This window comes from Calidris pugnax, unplaced genomic scaffold, assembly GCF_001431845.1.
Source record: "Calidris pugnax isolate Ruff unplaced genomic scaffold, ASM143184v1 scaffold50, whole genome shotgun sequence".
NCBI lineage: Eukaryota > Metazoa > Chordata > Aves > Charadriiformes > Scolopacidae > Calidris > Calidris pugnax.
The window spans coordinates 1,147,421-1,168,923 of NW_015090780.1; the positions used below are offsets into that span (position 1 = coordinate 1,147,421).

At 40.3% G+C, this 21,503-nt stretch overlaps 1 protein-coding gene across 1 annotated transcript in view; it reads left to right on the forward strand.

Moving 5' to 3' along the window:
- Nucleotides 1-21,503, forward strand: part of RTEL1 (regulator of telomere elongation helicase 1) — a 50,348-nt gene that overhangs the window by 26,686 nt on the left and 2,159 nt on the right. The window contains exons 23-35 of the mRNA XM_014955391.1: nucleotides 669-812; nucleotides 1,611-1,726; nucleotides 2,929-3,052; nucleotides 4,146-4,299; nucleotides 6,293-6,447; nucleotides 8,985-9,080; nucleotides 10,656-10,866; nucleotides 12,144-12,281; nucleotides 12,947-13,063; nucleotides 15,297-15,539; nucleotides 17,144-17,320; nucleotides 17,880-18,065; nucleotides 18,554-18,657. Coding sequence (XP_014810877.1) covers nucleotides 669-812; nucleotides 1,611-1,726; nucleotides 2,929-3,052; nucleotides 4,146-4,299; nucleotides 6,293-6,447; nucleotides 8,985-9,080; nucleotides 10,656-10,866; nucleotides 12,144-12,281; nucleotides 12,947-13,063; nucleotides 15,297-15,539; nucleotides 17,144-17,320; nucleotides 17,880-18,065; nucleotides 18,554-18,657 — 1,965 coding nt within the window. The remainder of the gene's footprint in view (nucleotides 1-668; nucleotides 813-1,610; nucleotides 1,727-2,928; nucleotides 3,053-4,145; nucleotides 4,300-6,292; nucleotides 6,448-8,984; nucleotides 9,081-10,655; nucleotides 10,867-12,143; nucleotides 12,282-12,946; nucleotides 13,064-15,296; nucleotides 15,540-17,143; nucleotides 17,321-17,879; nucleotides 18,066-18,553; nucleotides 18,658-21,503) is intronic.

Below are 21,503 nucleotides of genomic sequence, written 5' to 3' on the forward strand. Positions count from 1 at the left end.
ATTACAGCTGCTTGTGTGGCATGGTAAAGGAGATTAGAGAATGGATTCAGCTGAAAAACAAGCCAACTTTTTTTTTTTTAATTATTTTCCTCTGAATTATTTTTCAGTCTGTTCAACTCTGATTTTGTTCATTTCACAAAGTGATTTGCCAACACAGGATGGGACGTGCGATGTACGGGGGGGATGAGTGACAAACACTTGAGCAGCACAGCTGGTGGATATGACACTCTGATTCTGAGCAGATTTCTGGGAGCTTTCCATTATTGCTTTGAAATGATTCTGTTAATTTTTAATGTCAGAGAAGGTTTGTTATGCTCTTATCACGTCCTGTTAACAATTCAGGGTATGGAAGGGGTTTTTTTCAGAGGTATTGACTGACCTTTTAGACATCTTCTAAATGCAACTGTTCTGCTTATCCAGGAATAAGACACACGAATCAGTGGTCTAGGCTGAGGTGATACTTTGTCCAGGGCCTCCTAGAGGAAAAAGCTAGGTATAAAGTTCTGGTAATAAAAGCAAAAAATCCAGTTGAAACTATTCATAATGTATTCATAAAATACCCTTGGCTATGCATTTATTTTAATGGAGGAAAAAAGGCCAATGACTGCTGAATTGCTCTGGAATGTCACTTCAAACCCTGTTGATAATGGACAATGCTGTCTCTTCAGGCCAGTGAAGGCTTGGACTTTGCAGACATAAATGGACGAGGAGTCATCATTACTGGGCTTCCGTTTCCTCCTCGTATGGAGCCCAGAGTGGTTTTAAAGATGCAGTTCCTGGATGAAATGAGAAGAAGCGGTGCGGGTGCACAGGTAATGCTGGGCAGCTTCTCACTGTTGGCTCTTTGCAGGTTTGGGCCATTGTTTCTCCCTCTTTTCTCTGGATTTTGATTTTTGTTACCCTCCTGGCCTCACGGGACCTTCAATATCAAAAAGCCAAACATCCTTGGGAGTTTGTCACAAATAGTCACCTCTTTTTTTAAAAAAATAATGTTAAGGATTTAAAATTCTGTCTCCATTCACATGGTCTCAATCAAATATAGGTCCAAAAATTGTATATTTAAAGCCTCAGTTTAAATCTTTTTATGTGTGTTATCCTTATATCTTTCTGAGGAAATTATTTCACCCAGAAAGAGGGTGGGCAGGAGGAACTGCCTGGGCTGGCTGGCTTGGGGATTTTTGTTTTGGTGGTTTGGGGATGTGATGAGTCTGTCTGATTTTGGTTTTTTGTGGTTTGGTTTGGGTATGAGGTTTTTGTTTTGTTTTGTGGGTTTTTTTATTCCCTCAGGCATTTAGTTTATGGTGTTTTAGTTGCAGGATAGCTGTTAAGTCTTAAATAATATGGTGAATCTGTTGTACTACCGAGGCTGTCAGTGCATCATATACTAAATAGCCCCTCAAGTTGGATATTTCTGCTTGAGTTTTCTGTGCACTCTAAGTCAGGTGAGACACTCAAATCGACCTGTATTTGCTTTTCCAAAGCTTTTAGAGATTTGTCAATAGATCTTGTTGGATCCACTTTATTTCCTTACAAAGAAATGATGACTGTACAGGACAGAGAATAAATTGTACCTGGTAACTAATGTTAATTCTTTCTCCCACCTCTTGTAGTATTTGTCTGGGCGTGAGTGGTACAGTCAGCAAGCTTCCCGGGCTGTGAATCAGGCTATTGGGAGGGTCATCAGACATCGCCAAGACTATGGTGCCATCTTCCTCTGTGACCACAGGTGAAACCTTGGCTCTTAGAACATAAACATACATCAACATCCTTATATCCCAACATGGGTATTGGTATTTTCTATAGAAACGTGCTGACGTTACTTTTGGAGAAGGCTACAGTTCCTAAGTAATTAAATTATTTTATATAACAGGCTATATAAATAAGAGGCTACTTCAAAAAGTAACTTGATTGTTATGATCTGCTCCCAAAATATCCTGTGTTGGAGCTGCAGTAAGAGATTAATGGTATTAATGCAAAATAAGCCAAGTTGTTGAATTCATGTTTGTAATGCTACTGGAAATTACAGGATAATAAATTATGGGTTTGCATTTTCTCCATTTCTCAGTTGAGAAGGCTATCACCAGCACTGCAGTTTTTTGAGAGAGGGACAAAAATGAGGAAAGATTATTAAACTTGCTGACATTACTTTTGGAGAAGGCTGCAGCTCCTAAGTAATTAAATTATTTTATATAACAGGCTATATAAATAAGAGGCTACTTCAAAAAGTAACTTGATTGTTATGATCTGCTCCCAAAATATCCTGTGTTGGAGCTGCAGTAAGAGATTAATGGTATTAATGCAAAATAAGCCAAGTTGTTGAATTCATGTTTGTAATGCTACTGGAAATTACAGGATAATAAATTATGGGTTTGCATTTTCTCCATTTCTCAGTTGAGAAGGCTATCACCAGCACTGCAGTTTTTTGAGAGAGGGACAAAAATGAGGAAAGATTATATTGCTGAAACAATATAACCTATACCAATATATTTAAAACCGATCGATATAATATTAATTAATATAATATGTATATAATAGACAACAAGAGTTTAATTGATAGCCTTCAATGCTGGGGCTCACCTGGGGACAGTGATGGGGACATCACAGCTCAGTACTGCTGTTACTAGTGCACAGTTGTGCTGGGGCTCACCTGGGGACAGTGAGCACATCAGAGCTCAGTACTGCTGTTACTAGTGCACAGTTAAAGATTTTATGGATGAAAGATAGGAATTGGCTGATTGCATGATACATGATATCAACAAAGCCCTTTTCTCCTGAGTGAAGACATCACCCCATTATATTTACTGCACTGTCTCAATCTTTTGTTGTCTTGCTGCTCCTCCTTTGTCCTTTTGGATCCTGATCTAGCATTTGTTTAATTCATCTAGGCTAACCTGGCAAATAATTCTCTCCTTTTCCAATCCTTCACAGGTTCACTGCTGGTGATGTGAGAGGAAAGCTGCCTTCATGGGTGCGCCCTTACGTGAATGTTTATGACAACTTTGGGCATGCAGTCAGAAGTGTCTCCCTCTTCTTCCGTGTTGCTCAAGAAACTGTAAGTGTCTTAAATAAAATAACAACTCTTCTTGATATTGTTGATAACTGGGAGTATTAATTCAGGGTGAGGGATGTGACAAAGTCACTTGTCTTGTGACTTCTAAACATTGGGAGCTTTATAGGAAAGGAGATACGCCTCATCTTTCTCCACGAGTGAACTGGGACAGGATGTGTTGTCATGCTGTGCAGCTTGTTGGGTTAGATCACAAAAATAACTTCCTTTTCCAGTCCCTCCTAAATAAACAAAGCTTTTGTTGGATGGTATGCAAATGCTGGAAATGGTGTTAGCATCAAAAACCACCCTCTTAGAGAGAGGATGTTTGTGTGGGAGAATCAGTCAAACCCTTAAATTTAAATCTAGGCTGACTGGTATAAAGAGGGAGACAAACCCATCTGTTGTTATTACAGTTCATCATTGGGTCATCTTTATTAACATGGCTTCTCTCTTAGCATTAAAAAACTCTTTGTCTCAGTCATAGTTCCTTGGTTTAAAAAGTAGTGTTGTAAGAAGGCTTTCTAATTGACTGGAAAAAGCCATTGCAAGAACTGGACTGCAAGCCAGAATGGGGAATTCCTTGTCCCTGAAATAATGAAGATTAAGGTTAAAATAAAAATTTCAAATATCACACACAGACTTGGATGACTTCATGGAAGATGCTTTAGCCAAATACAAGTTGTTCAGTAAGTTACAGATGGATGATACTGGATGACTTGGTGATCTTTTCTTATGATAAACGGGACTTTCATAATAAACAAGAGCCACAACCCACCTGTTTCCTTCTGTGCTTTGCCAGAAGGAGCTTTGTTGCAGGGATTGTGTTAAGAAGCAACTGTTCTTCAGCAGGGTCATGACCCTTTTTCTGTTACACTGGTCACTTAGTGCTAAGCCTGTTCCTATGCTACATCTATCTGTAGTACTTCCTAGTTATTTGATCCTGTCATCAAAAGCACATAAATCCAGAATGATTAACAATCTTGCTGACAAGAGTTATTTGGGAAAAAGAAGATATCTTTGGGTGATTGCTGGGATTTTTTGTTGCAAAGGGAGAGGACCAGAACAGTAACTTTTGCCTACTGTAATCTGCTTGCAGATGCCCCCGCCCCTGCCGCGACGTCCTTCTGGCTCTGCTGGCTCCTTAAGTGAAAGTGATACAGGAACATCTACTTCATCTGAGCAGATCTTCTCCCTGAAAAAAGCCAAAAACTTGGATGACCATGTTCCCAGTTTGAAAAGGAAGAGAAAAGGTACGGCTGAGTCCTCATAGATATACTCCTTATTTTAAGATAAACAAAGGAGGAGCAAGAAACTGGAATGGGAGAGAAAGCAAGGAGTCCAAAGACTAAAGTAAAAGTCTGATCAGAAGGGTGGCTGAGTCCTCATGGATATACTTCTTATTTTAAGCTAAACAAAGGAGGAGCAAGAGACTGGAATGGGAGAGAAAGCAAGGAGTCCAAAGACTAAAGTAAAAGTCTGATCAGAAAGGGCACAGCTCAGCACTGGGGTAACCAGCTGCAACTACAGAGCAAAGAGGCAGATGGGGCCTCCTGGCAAGCTGTTCTGAGGACCAGGAGCTTGGTGGAATATCATAGATAGCTTTAAAAATAAGAACTGGAAGTCTGTTTCTGACTAACAGTGACTTACATATGCCCTTCCTCCATCATGTTATAGAAATGACTTTTACACAGTAATCTGTCTAAGAAAACAGAAAGAGGGCATTGACTTTGGAAGAAAATAGTATTTCAAAATGTGTGGTTAGCTAATGCCAAAGAATAAAATACTTCTCACGTCAGATGTTCTTTCAGAATATTCCAGTCTAGAGTGCTTGCTGTTTTGGAACAGAACAATGAAGTTGTTTTTAAAACTGGTTCCAAACCAGTTATGACTGAGTCTGAGGGTGATATCACGTTGCATCTAAGCCAGTGCTACTGCAGGTTGTCGTTGAAAGAGACTACTTTGGCTGCCACTTTTTTCCTCCCTCGATTTCCACCCGTGTGCTTATGTGCTTACCTTGATTTGAATCCATCTATTGTGCAACTACAGAGCAGGTCCCATGAGCTTGCTCAACCGATTTACCGTTCACCTGCATGACTGGTAGGTCTGTCTCAGGATGGGCTGGAATGTGTGGCTGGAGGTAAAGGGAAGAAGCTGCATTGCCTCTTGATACAGGTTTTCAGTTGTGTTGCATTAGAATCGTAGAATTGTCTTGGTTGGAAGGGATCTTTAAGATCATCTAGTCCAACCATCAACCTAACTGATTAAAAAAAAAAAAACCAAACGTCACTAACCCATGTCTCTAAGCACTATGTCAGTGCATCTTTTAAATACCTCCAGGGATGGTGCCTCAACCACTTCCCTGGGCAGCCCATTCCAATATTTAATTCCAATCCAAACGTCACTAAACCATGTCTCTAAGCACTATGTCAGTGCATCTTTTAAATACCTCCAGGGATGGTGCCTCAACCACTTCCCTGGGCAGCCCATTCCAATATTTAATTCCAATTAGCTCTAATGTCAAACTGCACTTGTAATCATAGTTTTGGCTAAAGAGTTTATTGGACTACCTTTTTAATTGATAGATTAATATACTTCTATTCTTCTCAAAATAGTGACTTTTCTTAGAACCTGACTCTGTTGAAGTCATTTCACAAAATAGTGGAAACATTTTTAGGAGAATGCCTTCTAGAAACTGATACTAATTTAACACTACCTGCAGCTCTAAATTCTTATATTTAAAATCAAATATATCTGCATCCAGAAGAATCAGAATATGTATTCTTGGGTCCTGAGCGTGACTGTGAGAATTGCAGGCTTTAAAAAACCCTATTCTGTTTAAAAATAATAAATCCTATTTCATGCCAGGATTTCTTAAAAACAGAAGCTCAGTTTTGGGGAAATCCATAAAGCTAAAGTAAACACAGACAACTATTGCAGTAAGACTTTTTTTTTTTCCATTTATCCTAAGCTATTTTGATGTTAAATATGACCAGCACTTAAGAAAAAGTTTGAGAGAAGTTCACCAGGTTGTGGTAACGAACGCTTGAGCAATTTTGGGAGTGATTAATCAAAGCACTTTTCTTACTAAGTCATATAATGCAATTTTGCAAGATGTGAGAATGAAATAAACCAACGTATCTTTGTGGATTGTTATGTAAGATTTTGAGGTATGAGTCAATCAAAGAAAATGCAAGAGATAATGCAAAATGTTAATTTGTCATCTTTATTATGCTGTGATTCTAGTAAATGCAGATGGAGCATCCACCCTGTGCATGGAATATGAACAAGAACTGGTCTCACCTAGAAGACAGTGCATTGGGCTCTTGGATGCCTTGGAGCGCAACGAGAAGAGCAGTGAAGATGCAGAGGAGGGAAGTGACTTGTCAGGAGAGGAAAAGGTAATGGCCATGGTGTAGCAAAATGCTTGCATGTAAGTAAAACGTGTAGGCTCTAAGGCAAAGTGAGTTTGGCATTGATGTAGGAGTACCAGTTCAACCCTCTTTCAAGAAAAACTTGCTGTAATCAGCGCATCGGTCGTTAGTCTGTGTTCTTCTTCCTGTCCTAAAATCCCTGTTTGCACTTGTTGGTGGGGTAACTCCCTTGCCAGGCTGCCATCAGCAGGAATTAGAATGTTGGCTTGCAGACCCAGTTTGGCTGATGCCTCTTGTGTGGACTCCAGGAGTGCCCATCGCAACGCCGTGCGGTTTGCATAGGGGAAGGGTGTGTGAGGGAAAGTTTGGAGGCGTAAGGAGTATCTGGGGAATATCTGAGGAGTCCTAAGAGAGATGGATGGGGACCTGTACAGAACAGAGGGAATGTACAAACCTGGAGACACAAACAAGGATAGAGAAGACCTTGCAGGCAGCTGCTTGAGAAATCGGCTCCATCATCCATGGACCACCATGGCATAGACACCAGAACTTATTCTTTGGAAAGCCTGGCACGTCTCCATGGTCTCAGTAACTCAGCCATGGTATCTTGTGAACACAGCTGCATTGCTTTTGGCATGCTTCAGCACTGTCCTAAGTCAGATAAGTTGATGGCCCTGATGGCTTGGCAGTGAGTCAGCTTATGTCTGCTTTTTGTACTGGGCGTTGCTACTCATCTCTGGCTTGCAGGGAACTGTGAGGTTATCCTGTGCTGAACCTAAATTGATGGCCTCTGGCACCAGAAATCTGGGGAGTGTCGTCCCGAGACACGCAGTGCCTCTGAGGTAGGTAGCTTTCGCTCCAAGTCTAGCGTTGAGCTGATTTTCATGAGCACTGGATTTGGACTGATGATGGGGTTGATGTGCTTTCATATCTTTCTTCACCATCCGTCAGAGTATCTGTGTTACCATTGTTCCTTTTATCAAGGTTATACTGTTTCCTAAATGAAGGAAATTTAGCTGCTGTCATTCTGAAACAATTTGCTTGGGGTGAAAAAGAAGAAAGGAAGCCTTTGTCATCTCAAAAAAAACCAAAACAAACCAACCCAAACAAAATACAAGACACAGTCTCTCAATCCATTTAAAAACTGATTTGACAGTTCCCCTTAATCTGTTTTCCTTGTGAGATATGTCTTATGGAAACTTGTCTTTCAGAAGCCTTATTTCTCCTGAATCATGCCATTCAGGGTGGTTCAGGATTAAGATGATGTTTTTGATCGTTTTTCTGACTCATTGCATGTATCATAAACGTTTGACTTGCTGTTTGTATTCCCACTCTTCATTCTGTTACGGGATGCTTCAATAAAATATATTTAAATGTCCAATTAAATCATGGTCAGGCTTGTCTGGAATTCAGAGTCTGTGCAGTGTTGTGAGTGTACTGAAGGTTGTATTTCTGATTATCAGCAACTAAGTTTACAAACTGGCAAATCTGAGGTTATTGGGTTAGGCTTTTGTTTATTTTTAGTGTTGTTGTTTTGGTTGTAGTTAGTTTAATTTAACTCTGAAGCTTTGTGATCTGAATAGGGATATTCAGAAGTCACAGTGGAATATGGGCTACTGTTGTGTTTCACTGGTTCCTCTCAAACGCTATTCTGTAAATGCACTGACAGTCACATACTTGCTATGAAATTCTTTTATTGGGCAAGAGCAAGGAAATAAATAATTTCACATACCTGCTTTCTCAACAGGTATGTAGAAATCAGCTGGCAATATGGGGCTCTCCCAGTTTGTTCTGTTACTTAGGTGATTGCTTTTAGTGCGGTTGATACTGGCTTGATCCAATATTGGAGACTCTGCTATTAAGAAATTCCACTCCTCTTGTGCCCATTTATTTCTCTTTTGGAGCTTTGTGTGTACCACTATCCCCAGTCACTGCAGTACAAGCACAATTCTTTGTTACTGGGAACAGCAGATGCTAAAGAGCTTGTCAAGCCACAAGTGGTTTTGCTGCTGTCTCTCATCTTCTCTGCCCTGGTGTTTTCTCCAAGGCTGCGCAGGCATCTTCCCTTCTCAGTACTGCAAAAACAGCCTGTTATAGGTTTTCTTCACAAGGGAGGGGGGTGTGTGAGGCATCAGTTACACGTGGGCACGTGTTCACTCCTGGGACTGCCCTGAGAAGTACTTCCAGGCAGGAAAGGGAAGGGGGCATGTGAGGCACCAGTTACACATGGGCACGTGTTCACTCCTGGGACTGCCCTGAAACAATTAGCTGTAAGTCCAGGTTTGCTTAATTGGGAATCTGCACCCTCAAGACCAGCCATGTCTATGTTCTCCTCTGTTTTGGTCTCTCTTTCTAAATTGTCCAGTAAGTGATTACTTTCTAGAAACACACACGTGTCCCAGGCTCTGTTGCAATAATTTAGGTTGACTTGTTTAGCTGTCTTGAATGGCGTCACAAGCCGGGTTAATGAGCTTTACTACTGGAAATGGCTAAATTAAATGGACAGTAACTTTGAAAAAGCATTTTTATGGACCTTTCTTCTTTTTTTTTTTTAATCTTCACAGGCACAGCGTCTGTCAACACTTTCCCTGCAGTATGAGAAGAGGCTAACGGATGAACAGAAAGGAGGAAGGAAGAAAATAAAACTAATCAGCAATACAGTATGTGTTTTCATGTGGCGGTGCCATCCCTTTGATCTGCAGACTGCTTTAATTTGAATTGGAAATTCCCAGGCAGACAGATGATTGATGCCAGAACAGTTACGGTTTTTTCTCCAAATTGTAAATATTCATTGAAGCACATCTGAAATCTATTTCTGTCACGCTCTTTCTCAAATCTAGACATTGCAGATTTGAGATCCCAACCAACAATTTGAGATCCCAACCCCAATCAAGGGCTAGGTAGGGCTAGTAGGTGAAAAGAATTGTTTCCTGATATTGATTATCTTGTGAACATCTTCTCCCATTGACCAGGTGTAGTGGGTCGTTTCATAATTTTTTTATTAGAATAGAATAGTTTGGTTGGAAGAGAATTACAACAACCATCTAGTCCAACTGCTGGTAAAGCCCCAAATGGTATCACTGACCAGTTCTGTTTGGGCAAGTGATCACATCTTCACCCCAACTGTGGTGGGTCATTACCATGTGTTATGTGTGCAGTTGTGTGTTATTGTTTCACACTGTCTCCAAATTCAGTTAACTCATTATGCAGTCTCAATAAACTCATGAGAATCCCCTGGATGACTGTGTGTGTCAGTAGTTGTCCCAAGGCACTGTCCTAACTGGGTGCTGTCTGTCTGCCAGACTCTCTGTCACCTCCAAACGAAACCGAAAAAAGGAGCCGCAGATCCTGAAGGTGATAATATCCAAGGTGTGAGGAAGGGAGCAGGTTCATTGCAGAAGGTTATGTTTGTAGTTTGTTGATGCCTGATGTCACAATGAGTCAGCCTTGCCCTCAAGGTTTGGAGCAAATGTCATTTCTCTTATTAAGCCTTCTCCTAAGTATAGAATTGTGCAACGAGACTTGGCTGCCTTCTCTAGGAATGTTCCTCTGAAGCAGTCCGTTTTGTCAGCAGAGAAGGTGAATAGCATCACATGAACATTCACAGATGTTAGAGGGACTAATAATTTAGAAATAGATATAATAATAATAATATGGGGAAATTGTGCCTCGATTGCCCTGGTGACGCTGGTTTTTGTCACGCACACACCTGACAAGGGTCCAACAGCTTCTGTGTTCAAAGTGTGTGAGCACATTGTAATGCACAGTCCCTTTCATCACATCATAAGTCCCTGCTGCTTGTGACTGTAGAAGAATGTTTCCCAGGAGGGAGTAATCTAGCTTGCTCATGTGTTTAGTGTCTTCAAGAAACGTTTTAGAGGAACTAAAATGCTTGAAAACCTTCTGTTCTTTGTATGTCCTGCTTCAGAGATTTCTGTTTTTCAGTTAATTGGACATTTCCTGGAGGGTAGGGCAGTTAGATTTGTGTTTATTCAATGGCACTGAAGCACATTTTTGGGTTGTTGGTTTTTTTTGTTTGGATTTGGTTTTTTTTGGAAATAACACATGGGCACGGGGGTGACTACCATAATTACAAAGGACAGTAACTCGTTAGTTGAAAACATTCATTGTTCTGTGTGCTGGTGGAATTATAAGTATATAGCTTCCATCTGAATTTGTATGAGAGTCATTTCTCAAGTCTTACTATTTACTGAAAAGTCTTCCTGTCTTTGCAGCAAGCTGATAAAAAAGCAAACCTGACAGAGCCCAAGAAGGCCCGAGCTACATTGTACATCGCAACGGTGAAGGAGACCCTAAGTCAACAAAACTATGATCTCTTCTCCAAGGCTCTTCAGCATTACAAGAAGACAGATGACTTCCCTGCTATGTTATCCCAAATGAGCTCCCTCTTTATAGAGGATGAAAAAAAGCATATCCTGTTACGAGGTATAAGAACCTCCCTACTATATTTATATGCCCCGACCTTTATCTTTTAACTAAACTTGGGTATTTCAGAGGTGGTTTAGATTTGAAGTACAAGTCAATCAAGATGATAATCATTATCATTCATCACTTTATATCCCCAGATCACACAGAAAATCTTCTCAATCTAATTATCATGTGTGAATTTGCATCTTGACAGGCCTGAAAAAAAATCATGTTCCATGGAAGCTTGTGTTATTTTAAACTTTGCCTAGAAGTAGCTTAGCTTATTCCCTGTGATTCAGGAGGTAAGATCAAGAATGAGTTGGATAGATGGACTCATAACTGTTAAAGGAGTAAATGAGTTGACAAGAATATCTAGAGAAATTTTCTATTTAAATAATGGTGGGTGTAAAGCAAGTGATCTGGGCAAGCATGGGTAATTTACTGGTTTATCTGGTATTTTCTTGGCTTTTAGCAATTGTCTTGACAGGAAGTGGACTCCCAACATTTCTTCTTGTTAACAGAGTGTTTTCTCTGTGAATTTTCGTTTTCCTCTCGACTTGTAGCAAATGGACAGATTTTTATTTGACCTTTTCCATCTACTGAAATAAAAAAAAACTCCATAGTTATGCATCTTGTAAATTGTTTAAGGCTAATTAAAATTAGGGAAATAAAAGGTAAAAAAAACTAAAGGAACAGGAAGCTCAGTATGAGCACTTGCTACTAATAATAGCTGCAGTTTGTTTCCCAATTTGCTGATCTTACTATATAGATAAGAAGATATTTGATTGCCAAATTAAGGCCTAAGTCTAGTTCTCAAAAGTGACAGTCACCTGAAATCTAAAGTTCATTTGACGTTTAGGCTTTCGGTTGGCAAGCGTTTTATGGTAAGTAACAAGGTGTAAAATTAGCAGTATATCAGTTATGCAAAGTTTCAGCCAGGTAGATACTTTGCCCCCATGATTTATGGGGTAATTCATGACCTTCTGCTCAAAATACTTCTTTCACCAAGAAGTAGATAACTGTTATTTTTTCCACTGTAAATATGAAGTAATCACCTACTGGTAATAATATTGCTGAAAGTTTGCCTGGTATCTGATGTTTGTGTAACTTGTAAGTGTGCTTATTGTATAAATACTAGATAATGACATTTAGTTTTAAAATTATTTAGCTGCACCCTTTTATCTTCATGTTACCTAACCTAGAAATCCCGTCATTGTAGGCTTCTGTGGCATTTATTACCTGTTCTGTACTGACCTTTTTCTTCTTCTCACACCCCTCCCTCTCTCTAATGAAAGAATTTTACCAGTTTGTTCGGCCTCAACACAAGAAGCAGTTTGATGAAGCCTGTTGCAATCTGACTGGAGTGGGCTGTGGCTACAAACCTGAGCACAGCCTCCTGCGGGAAGAGAGGGAGATGCTGGCCAAGCAAATAGGTGAGGAGCTTGTCTCAGCACTGAGTGGTTTGATGCACATTGTCCAATTGTAGAGCAAGACACATCTAATACATAGAAATGTGTGGATGGAAAGCAGTTTAGTTCAATCAATGTTGAATCTCTGCTCTGCATGGATAGGTGAGGAGCTTGTCTCAGCACTGAATGGTTTGCACATTGTCCAACTGTAGAGCAAGACACATCTAACACATAGAAATGTATGGATGGAAAGCAGTTTAATTCAATCAATGTTGAATCTCTGCTCTGCATGATCTGATCCTCTTGCCTGCCTTCCCATAAACACATGCAGAGGCCTGAGCATTAGTTACTGTATAGTCAATAATGGTGCCATTCTATTTCAAAAGGGGATTTTACAGATCTGTTTAAATACAGATTCTGATTTGTGGATCTAAAAACTTTGTGTTTATTCCTCTGTCTTCTCTGCTGTCCCCATAGTGGCACCAGAACAGTGTATAGATATGTCAAATCTTTGAAACTCTGGAACAATACAGTCCTAGAAAGAGCAGGCTGTTAGCTCATCCCCTCTATCAGAGAGAGATATCCACATCTTCAGGTGTTTTCAGCATAGAATGGCATACTTCAAAATGCACCATTCTATGTTCATTCTTCCCTAAATTCATTGTTAATGTTCTGGTTTGATTTAACAGAAGAAAAACAGAATCAGCAGAAAACATCGTTCTCGAAGGACTCCTGCTCTCAGCTAAACCCTGGGCTCCACTTGAACCGGGGAGGATTCCACTTGACGACAGGACTGAATAGTGCAGGTACCCTTCACATTAAATAAAAACACAGTCCCAAGGTAGTACCTGTCATGTTTTATTTCATCACTGTAAAGTTCTTCTGGTGGGAAGCAATGTTTTTTGTGTTCTCCTGGCACAGCAGCTCACTATCGGTAGGTAGGAGTGATGGTAATTTTCAGCAAGGATTGTACAAAAGGAAACACAAAAGCCAATACTCAAGGTGGATGTGAAAGAAATCAACTAAAGCCAGAAGTTTGCACTAGAAACTGACCTGGCCTATGTCAAGGAGGGAAAGAAGAGTTGAGGACACACTGATGGGCTTCTGCTTGTCCAGGGTTCATGAAACAGAGCCGTGTAAGGAGTGTTATTTAAGATTAGCTCAGTATGAATCCAGGTATGAAGAAGAAAACAGTTAGTGCAGGTACCCTTCACATTAAATAAAAACACAGTCCCAAGGTAGTACCTGTCATGTTTTATTTCATCACTGTAAAGTTCTTCTGGTGGGAAGCAATGTTTTTTGTGTTCTCCTGGCACAGCAGCTCACTATCGGTAGGTAGGAGTGATGGTAATTTTCAGCAAGGATTGTACAAAAGGAAACACAAAAGCCAATACTCAAGGTGGATGTGAAAGAAATCAACTAAAGCCAGAAGTTTGTGCTAGAAACTGACCAGGCCTATGTCAAGGAGGGAAAGAAGAGTTGAGGACACACTGATGGGCTTCTGCTTGTCCAGGGTTCATGAAACAGAGCCGTGTAAGGAGTGTTATTTAAGATTAGCTCAGTATGAATCCAGGTATGAAGAAGAAAACAGTTCCTGTTTTGTTATTGCTAATGTGCACCCTCCTAATGTGGACAGTCTGTTTTTTTCTGAGGAATCAGACTAGTAAATGTATTCTCTTGACTGCATATAATCTGTGTGCATCCCTCTAATCTCATGCTGCGCAGTATTTTTCTTAGAAGTCACAGGGTCAGTTATGATTTGATTACAGATTTTCCTGAGAACAGCTGGGAATTTTTTGTATTTCTCACAAGGAAATGAGTAGGATGATTGGACAGCTTAGAAGTCTTCCTTTAAAGAGTAAAGAATAATCAAAGGCTAATCCTTTTTTTTCTTAAAAATATAAATAAGAAGCTGATGTGTCCTGGAAGGCTTTAAAAGTGTTTCACGTATGAAGCTATGTTGTTTCTTTTGATTTCTTTTTCTGATTTGTTTTGTATTTTAAGAACATTTGCACAAACCAGAATATTTGGTAATTATTTTGTACTGAGGCCTGTGAGGTTGATTTGCACAGAAACTTGTTTCCACTAAAAGTAATTGAGAAAATAATAGAAATAAATGCATTATTTCTGTGGCTCACTCACCCAGTAGGGTATGCTCCCATCGAAGTGTCAGAAAGCTGTGTGATATTTAGTAGAAGATACTGATTATAAAATTCACACCCATGTTTTTCCCCTTTCAGGAAATGGAACGAAGCCTGTCTTTTAGGAGTTCATTGTTTTCTTTAATTTTTTCAAAAGTTCTTCAGTGAAGAATAAAAATCTAAATACCAAAAGATGTGGCTGGTTAATTTAAATCAGTTTTTCATAATAGACTTTGTCCTTATTTGCATGCCTTTAATATGCAAAACAACTTTTTCCTCTAAAACATGTCAAAAGCCAAAGACTGGCATTTTTGAACAGCCATCTACTTGGAGTTGAGCAGAATGTTCACAGCTGCTCCCGCCTTCCCTTGTATTTCTGCATTGCTCTTGTGCTCTCTCATGTATTATTTGAGCTCAGTTATTCTCTTTGAACATTATGCTTTCCTGTTGGTGGGGGAGTGCTGCTCTCAACAGTTTTCTTGTCCCTGTGTCAGGCCAGTGTTGTTGGCTCAGCCATTGTTTCAAATGCTTCCACTCCTTCAAAGAGTAGGACAAAACCTGATTTATTGCAGACCTCGAAGGCATAGTATCTTCTGTGTCACGTTTTTCTCATTCCCCAGTGACCATCTGACACACTGCTCCATTTAAAAAATTAAAAAATCTCCAGAAGGTGCTGCAGGCGATCCCCAGAATTAATTTACTCAGTTACTGTTTCCAAGAGGAGGCCTTGGCTCTGCCCAAGGCCATGCTGAAGGGAGGTGTGTGATTGTGTTGGCTTCACCCCTTTGAAGTACTCCAGGAACCGCCTTCTGAATGAAGAAGGAAGTTGATAAGAAGGAGTGACCTGTTGGTCTCTGTTCCTCCCCAGACCCTGCTCACTGTTTTCTCTGTCTCTCAGGGCAGGATACCAGTGGAGCTCCAGTGAAGGACACTGAAAAAGGTTCAAGCTCTAGGAGAGATCACCACCAGGTCCTCAGGGCCACCTACCTCAGTGACGTGAAAAAGGCTTTAAACAAAAGCACTTACAGCCGTTTCTATGAAGCATTATTAGCTTACAAGAAGACAGATAATTACGATGCGATGATATCCGTGATAGCAGCCCTCACCACTGAGAGGCCAGAAGACTTTCATCTCCTACAAAGTAAGGGATTTTTTTAAACAAGCCATTTTTTTTCAATTTAAAAAGAAAATGTAGGTGCTGTGATCTCACGTGAGCAATAGCCTTTCACTGGTCATTAGTTTGCAAATTCTCCACTTTTAGGATAAAGTTTTAGCATTGGTGAAGTTCAGCTTTGCCATCGTTTAGTTTAGCAAACCAGATAAATGGGGCTGCAGGAACGATGGGTTAAATGAGTGTCTGTCAGAGAACAGAGAAATGTCAAGGCCATAAAGTATTATCTCTATTTTTTCAGTTAGAAATTTACCATTTAAAATATTCGGTAAGACCTCAGTAATTCCGGTCCTAACCTTGAGTCAAGCTCACTTTAGTCAAATTATTTCATTACCTTTTTCATTTCCTCAATTACTACACACGATTGCTCTTTAGAAACTGACTATTGCATTAACTCAGTTTTGTTCACATGGCCGTTTATTGCTCTGCTTGAGCTCTTACGACACCTCCAGGTTTAGGGATAAGCAATTACACTTTTGATTTACTATTCTTCTACAGAACTTTATACCGGAATAGTTACGGAACTGTGTCATAGTTCAGTATCCTTATTGTTTATAATAAATCTAGACATTTCAAGGTGATATTTATTTTCTCAGAAGTGCTTTAGGATTTATTTTTTTTTTCTTTCATGAGTTTAATGATAAAAGGATTTAGGAAGCTACAAGCTTTCAAAATTTGAAATTGGGCTTTATTGTTAAAAAGAAAAGAATAAAGGAACAAAAAAATAAAAGGGAATGTGTGCTGGTCTGGATTGCCTTGTTGGAGACCTCTTGTCTTGTGCTCTGTAACACCTCAGTTCCACCTTCTCCCATGTCTCTGGTGTGAAGTCCTCTGCTGCAGATGATGCATACCATGTATGCTGGGAAGGGCTGATGGAGTTTCGTTTGTTGTCTTCAAGAAATAACAGCAAGTAATCCATTGACCTTGAATAGACGTCATAATCTCCAAACTTTTAGAAAATACTTTTTTTTTTTTTTTCTTGTGCATTAACTAGTCAGATTAGTCTTGACACAGAGGAGAGTGGGAGGGGAATGAACTGTGTGGCACCGTGACTCATAATCTCCCCCTGAGCATTCTTTCTCGCAGAGAGTCAGTATCTTCAGTGAACAAACGTTTTGGCCTCAGAGGTAGTATTGTCTGTGCTTAGCAGTAAGTCATAAATGGGATTTTTCTAGAATTTCTGGATGTGTTGTGAATCCTCGTCAACCAAACAGTAACAAGACATTTCCTTTTTTGAGAAAGTGTTCAGTTTTTTTTGAAATAACATGTATATACCTCATTTCCCCAGATCAGTTGTCAGGTGAAGGGCTGGATCAGGTATTTATAGGTATTATGATTATCTGTAGAGAATGGAAGCATTTTGAGTTAAATTTTCAATACTAAATCCTCATCTGCCTTCTGGCAAGGAAAACCCCGTAATTATAAAATCAACAAAAGCATCAAGTGTTCCACCAGCCTGAAAGAATGTCTGATATTTTTCAGCTTCCTAATAACTTCTCCCCTCCAAAGCAAGGAGTCTTCTAGGGTCAGGCAATTATTTTCCTGTGCATTTGACTGTATTTTCTTCCGGACAGGGTTTTACATGTTTGTGCGCCCTCATCACAAAGAGCAGTTCAAACAAATGTGTAAAGATTTGACTGGGATGGTCTGTGGCGAGGGAGAGAAGAAATTGCAACAGCAGGGGCAAGGTGAGGGGAACCCTCTGAGTCTGGAGAGCTGGTGTGCTGAAGGAGAAAGCAGCCACGTACAAGGTGGGGAACAAACATTTGTCTGAAGTTTAGAGTCTTATTTATTGTTATGATAATGTCCAACAGCCTTAACTGTGGGCTAGGGCCTCCCTGCACTAGGTGTATAAAGGAAGATCAAAGCAATTGGGAATTGGGTGAAGACAGAATTTTTGCTTCTCAGGGGGAGCAGGAGTGGATTGAGATGTCTGTCTAGGAAAAATTTCCACAGAACTATTTCAGTATCAAGAGTCCCTTTTGGTGATAAGGCGTGTGATAGTATCAGAAACATCTGTTACCAACCAGTATGGCATTAAAAAAATTGTTATTCAAATTGTGGTTTTCTTCTTGTACAATGAGAACTTGCTGAACTTACTGCTAGTTGTGTTCTGTGGACTCTGTGTATTATGTTCTGCATTATACTGGTTTTATGCTGGGGTTGTGTGTTTTGTTTCTTTTTTTTATAACCAGATGCGGCCACTTCTACGGGCGAGGTGCCGGAAAAAATTCAGAGAAAGATTTCCTCCTTCTGCTTTAACCAGAAAAGCAAACATGTTTTTTGGTTTTTTTTTTTTTTTATAACCAGATGCAGCCACTTCTAAGGGCGAGGTGCCGGAAAAAATTCAGAGAAAGATTTCCTCCTTCTGCTTTAACCAGAAAAGCAAACTTGAATTGCCAAAGACCAAAGTATCGAAAGAAACCAGTAACGTGAGAGCACCCACAGGCTCTGGAGCTGTGCCTATCTTCCCCCTGGAGATGGAGCCAGAGTGTGGTAGGTATAGTGAGATCTTGGATGCAATTCTCTCATACTTGAGAATAAAGAGAAATTATAGAAGTGAGAATTGTGCTCATGATCCGTTAAATGATGACTGGTTCATGATGGTATTTGCTCAAATGCAATAACTGTTAGAGTAGAAATTGTACTTTCTGCCACTTGGGTACGTCTTCTCAAAGTACTTCATTGTTTTTATCACAATGATGTAAGTTTCCTGAGAACTTACAGATCTTTCTCGACAACTTCCTTGTAAAGCGAGGATGTAACCTCAGTTTCTAAATACGGATCTGAAGCACCAAGTGACTGAGTGAGGTCATGTAAAAGAAATAATGTCGTAGGGCAGGTATTGCACTCTTAAGGTAATCTGTAAAGTTGATGGTCATTGTTTCTGCACTGGAAATGTATGCAGGAGAACTAAGTTGCTTATTGGAATTTAGTCATTTCCTCCCTCTCTCACTCTCTCCCCACCCCTCCCTCTGTTCTAGGAAGATTCCAGTGCTCTAACTGCAAATCTGAGGATGATGTGCCTTTTAAATGTCCATTATGTGACTTCACTTGCTGCAAAACATGCTGGGAGCAGTTCTTAAAGGTTATCTTGTTTACTGGTTTCAGTTTTCCCTGAAACTTCGGGTGAATTTTCTGCTTTTCAGGAGAACCATGTGGACAGCCCTGGAAACAGAATTCCTCTGTTTACAGAGAGAACACCTAAATCCTGATGAAAGTTTACCACTTGGTTCATTAATTTCCATGTCCTGCAATGTCACTGGAGGCAGACCCTTGCCTTATGCTGTCTTTATTACACCTTTGTAGTCCCTTCTGAGCTTCCTTCAGATGTTTTCCCATCTAGAGCTATGCAGGCAACAAGCTGTGGAGTCAACTTATTTTTTGATACACTGAACCTTCATTTTTATTTTTTTTCTTGCTCAGTTTCATAACTTCCCCCCTCTAAAAACCTACTTTAAAGCACTATCATGAGATGAGGAAAACTCATGCTGGGGAGGGACGCTTTATCAAGGAGTGTAGTGATAGGACTGAGGGGTAACAGTTATAAACTGAAAGAGGGGAGATTTAGATTAGATACTAGAAAGAACTTCTTTGGTGTGAGGGTGGTGAGAGCCTGGCCCAGGTTGCCCAGAGAAGCTGTGGCTGCCCCATCCCTGGAGGGGTTCAAGGCCAGGTTGGAGGGGGCTTTAAGTGAATCAGTTATTCCAGGTTCTAGAGAAAAGTCTGGAAAAGACACTGAATTAGGTCACCTGAGTGTAGAAAATAAACAGTATACTAACATCCAAATAAAATATAACAACCAAGGCAGGCTTAGTCCAAGAAGAATACTGTCCAGACTGATGTTCTCAGACATGTATCTCCTAGAGGGAATTCAGAATAGCTGTTCAACTAAATTTTGTCCTCAGTCTGCTATGCCATATTTCTTTAAAAATGTTAAAATCCAAAACTATTGGATTAGAAGAAATATGTGTAAGAAAGTACAAAACACCCAAAGGAAGGCATCTCATGTTTGCTGCAGCTCAGGCAGTCAAACCAATTGCCTTGAATAGACATCATCGCTGACTACTCAGTTGTTCCTTTCATGCTAAACTATAACTGGGGTCAACATCTGACAGCTCACTCCAGAGAAGTGGCAGGAAAGCCATGACAAGGATTTTACTAACATGTGTTTGTAATTGCTGCTGCTTAAGACTTGAGTTAATTAAGGAACAGAATGAGCTCCCTAGGGAGTTTTTTTTGGTTAGGCAAGCATTTATTATCCCACAGGGAGATTATATTATCTCAGCCCACAAATTTTTATCTTATAAATATCTGGGGAAAAACTCTCTCCTTTTGCCAGTAAGATGTAACTTGCAATTGTTGTTTCATCAGCTTAAGAATCCACAAAATTAGAACTGTTGTATATTGAGCAACTGCACTGCCCTGCTCTGGTTTTTTTTCTGTCTTGAAACTGGTAATTCTGAGGGTTGGGTTTCTCCTGAATTCCTAAGTTAATGTGCATTTTCATAGTTCATAGATAAATCACAGAACCTGCTCAGCCTAAATTTTAATTGCTTTTGTCTGACTGCACATCTCTCAGGCTGGGGATTAACACAGTCTGGTCTGCTACGTCAGGCTGTATTTTGGATTTGGGTACTTGAATGCACAAAGGGCCACAAAGCTGGTGGAAAGCCTGGAATCCACGTCCTGTGAGGAGTGGCTGGGGACTTTGGGTTTGTCTGGTTTGGAGAAAGGAGGCTGAGGAGCGACCTCGTTTCTCCCAAGGCTTCCCAGGGAGGGGATATGGAGAGGGAGGTGCTGAGCTCTTCTCCCTGGTATCTGGTGGAAGGACGTGTGGGAGCCCTTCAAAGCTGGCAGGGGAGGTTCAGCCTAGAGATTAAGAAACATTCCTTTACCAAGAGGGTCAAACACTGGAACAGCCTTCCCGGAGAGGTGGTTGATGCCTCAACACCCTTGATAATACACATTAACTTTTGTTCAGCCCTGAAGTGGTGAGGCAGTTGGACTAGGTGATCATTGTAGGTCCCTTCCAACTGGAAGTATTCTTTCGGTTCCATTCAGGTTTCCAGTACAAAGCCATGATTGAGGAAATGAGCCATTCCCTATCGGGTCATTTGTTTTTAATGACTTCTATATTTGGCACTTACTTGAATCATCTTACCTAGTTACAGTGAAACTTCATCCCACGTTCTACCAGGTGGTGGCAGGGAAAGAAAATATCTTTGTTTTCCTTAGCTAGGTGAATCAGAGCTTTTCTTTGTGGTGGCATACCACAGCCCTGTGAGGGAAATGCAGGGCTTTTTGTAATTTGTAAAGATCAGGAAAGACAGATACAGTTTGAAACAAATAATTTGAACATAATAGCATACATACTGGGTCAGAGCAAAGGTCCATCCAACCCAACATTCTGTCTCTGGCCCAAAAAGGATGGCTAGGAAAGGGTAAAAACATCAGTGCTGATTCTTGTAGGTGATCTCTCGGCCGTGAAGCTATGAAGAAGTCCCTGAACCTAAAGGTTGTTTCTGTATATTAAGAAACCTCTGATGCATTTCCATCGTGTGATCCAATTCCCTTTGAACGCAAATGAACTTGTCACCCCTGTCCCACAGCAGGCAATTCACAGCTTGGCCAAACTTTACGTGAAGAACCATCTCATTTATTTTGGTTGTCATTTTGAACCTGCTTCTTGCTAGTTCAGTTTAATGCCCCACTTGTTTAAAAAGGACAAGCAACACATTCTAACAGTTCTCAAGAAAACCCATTGTGGATATCGTGTCCTTCATGAGTGCACTTGTGGAGTCTTTCTACATACACCAACAGCGTGAGCCATTTGCCTCCTCCACAGACAACGTACATCAAAGTCCTTATTTCTAAGAATGTTTTCTTTTCCCTTGCTCTGACCAACAAACTATTGGGTGTGGGGGATATAAG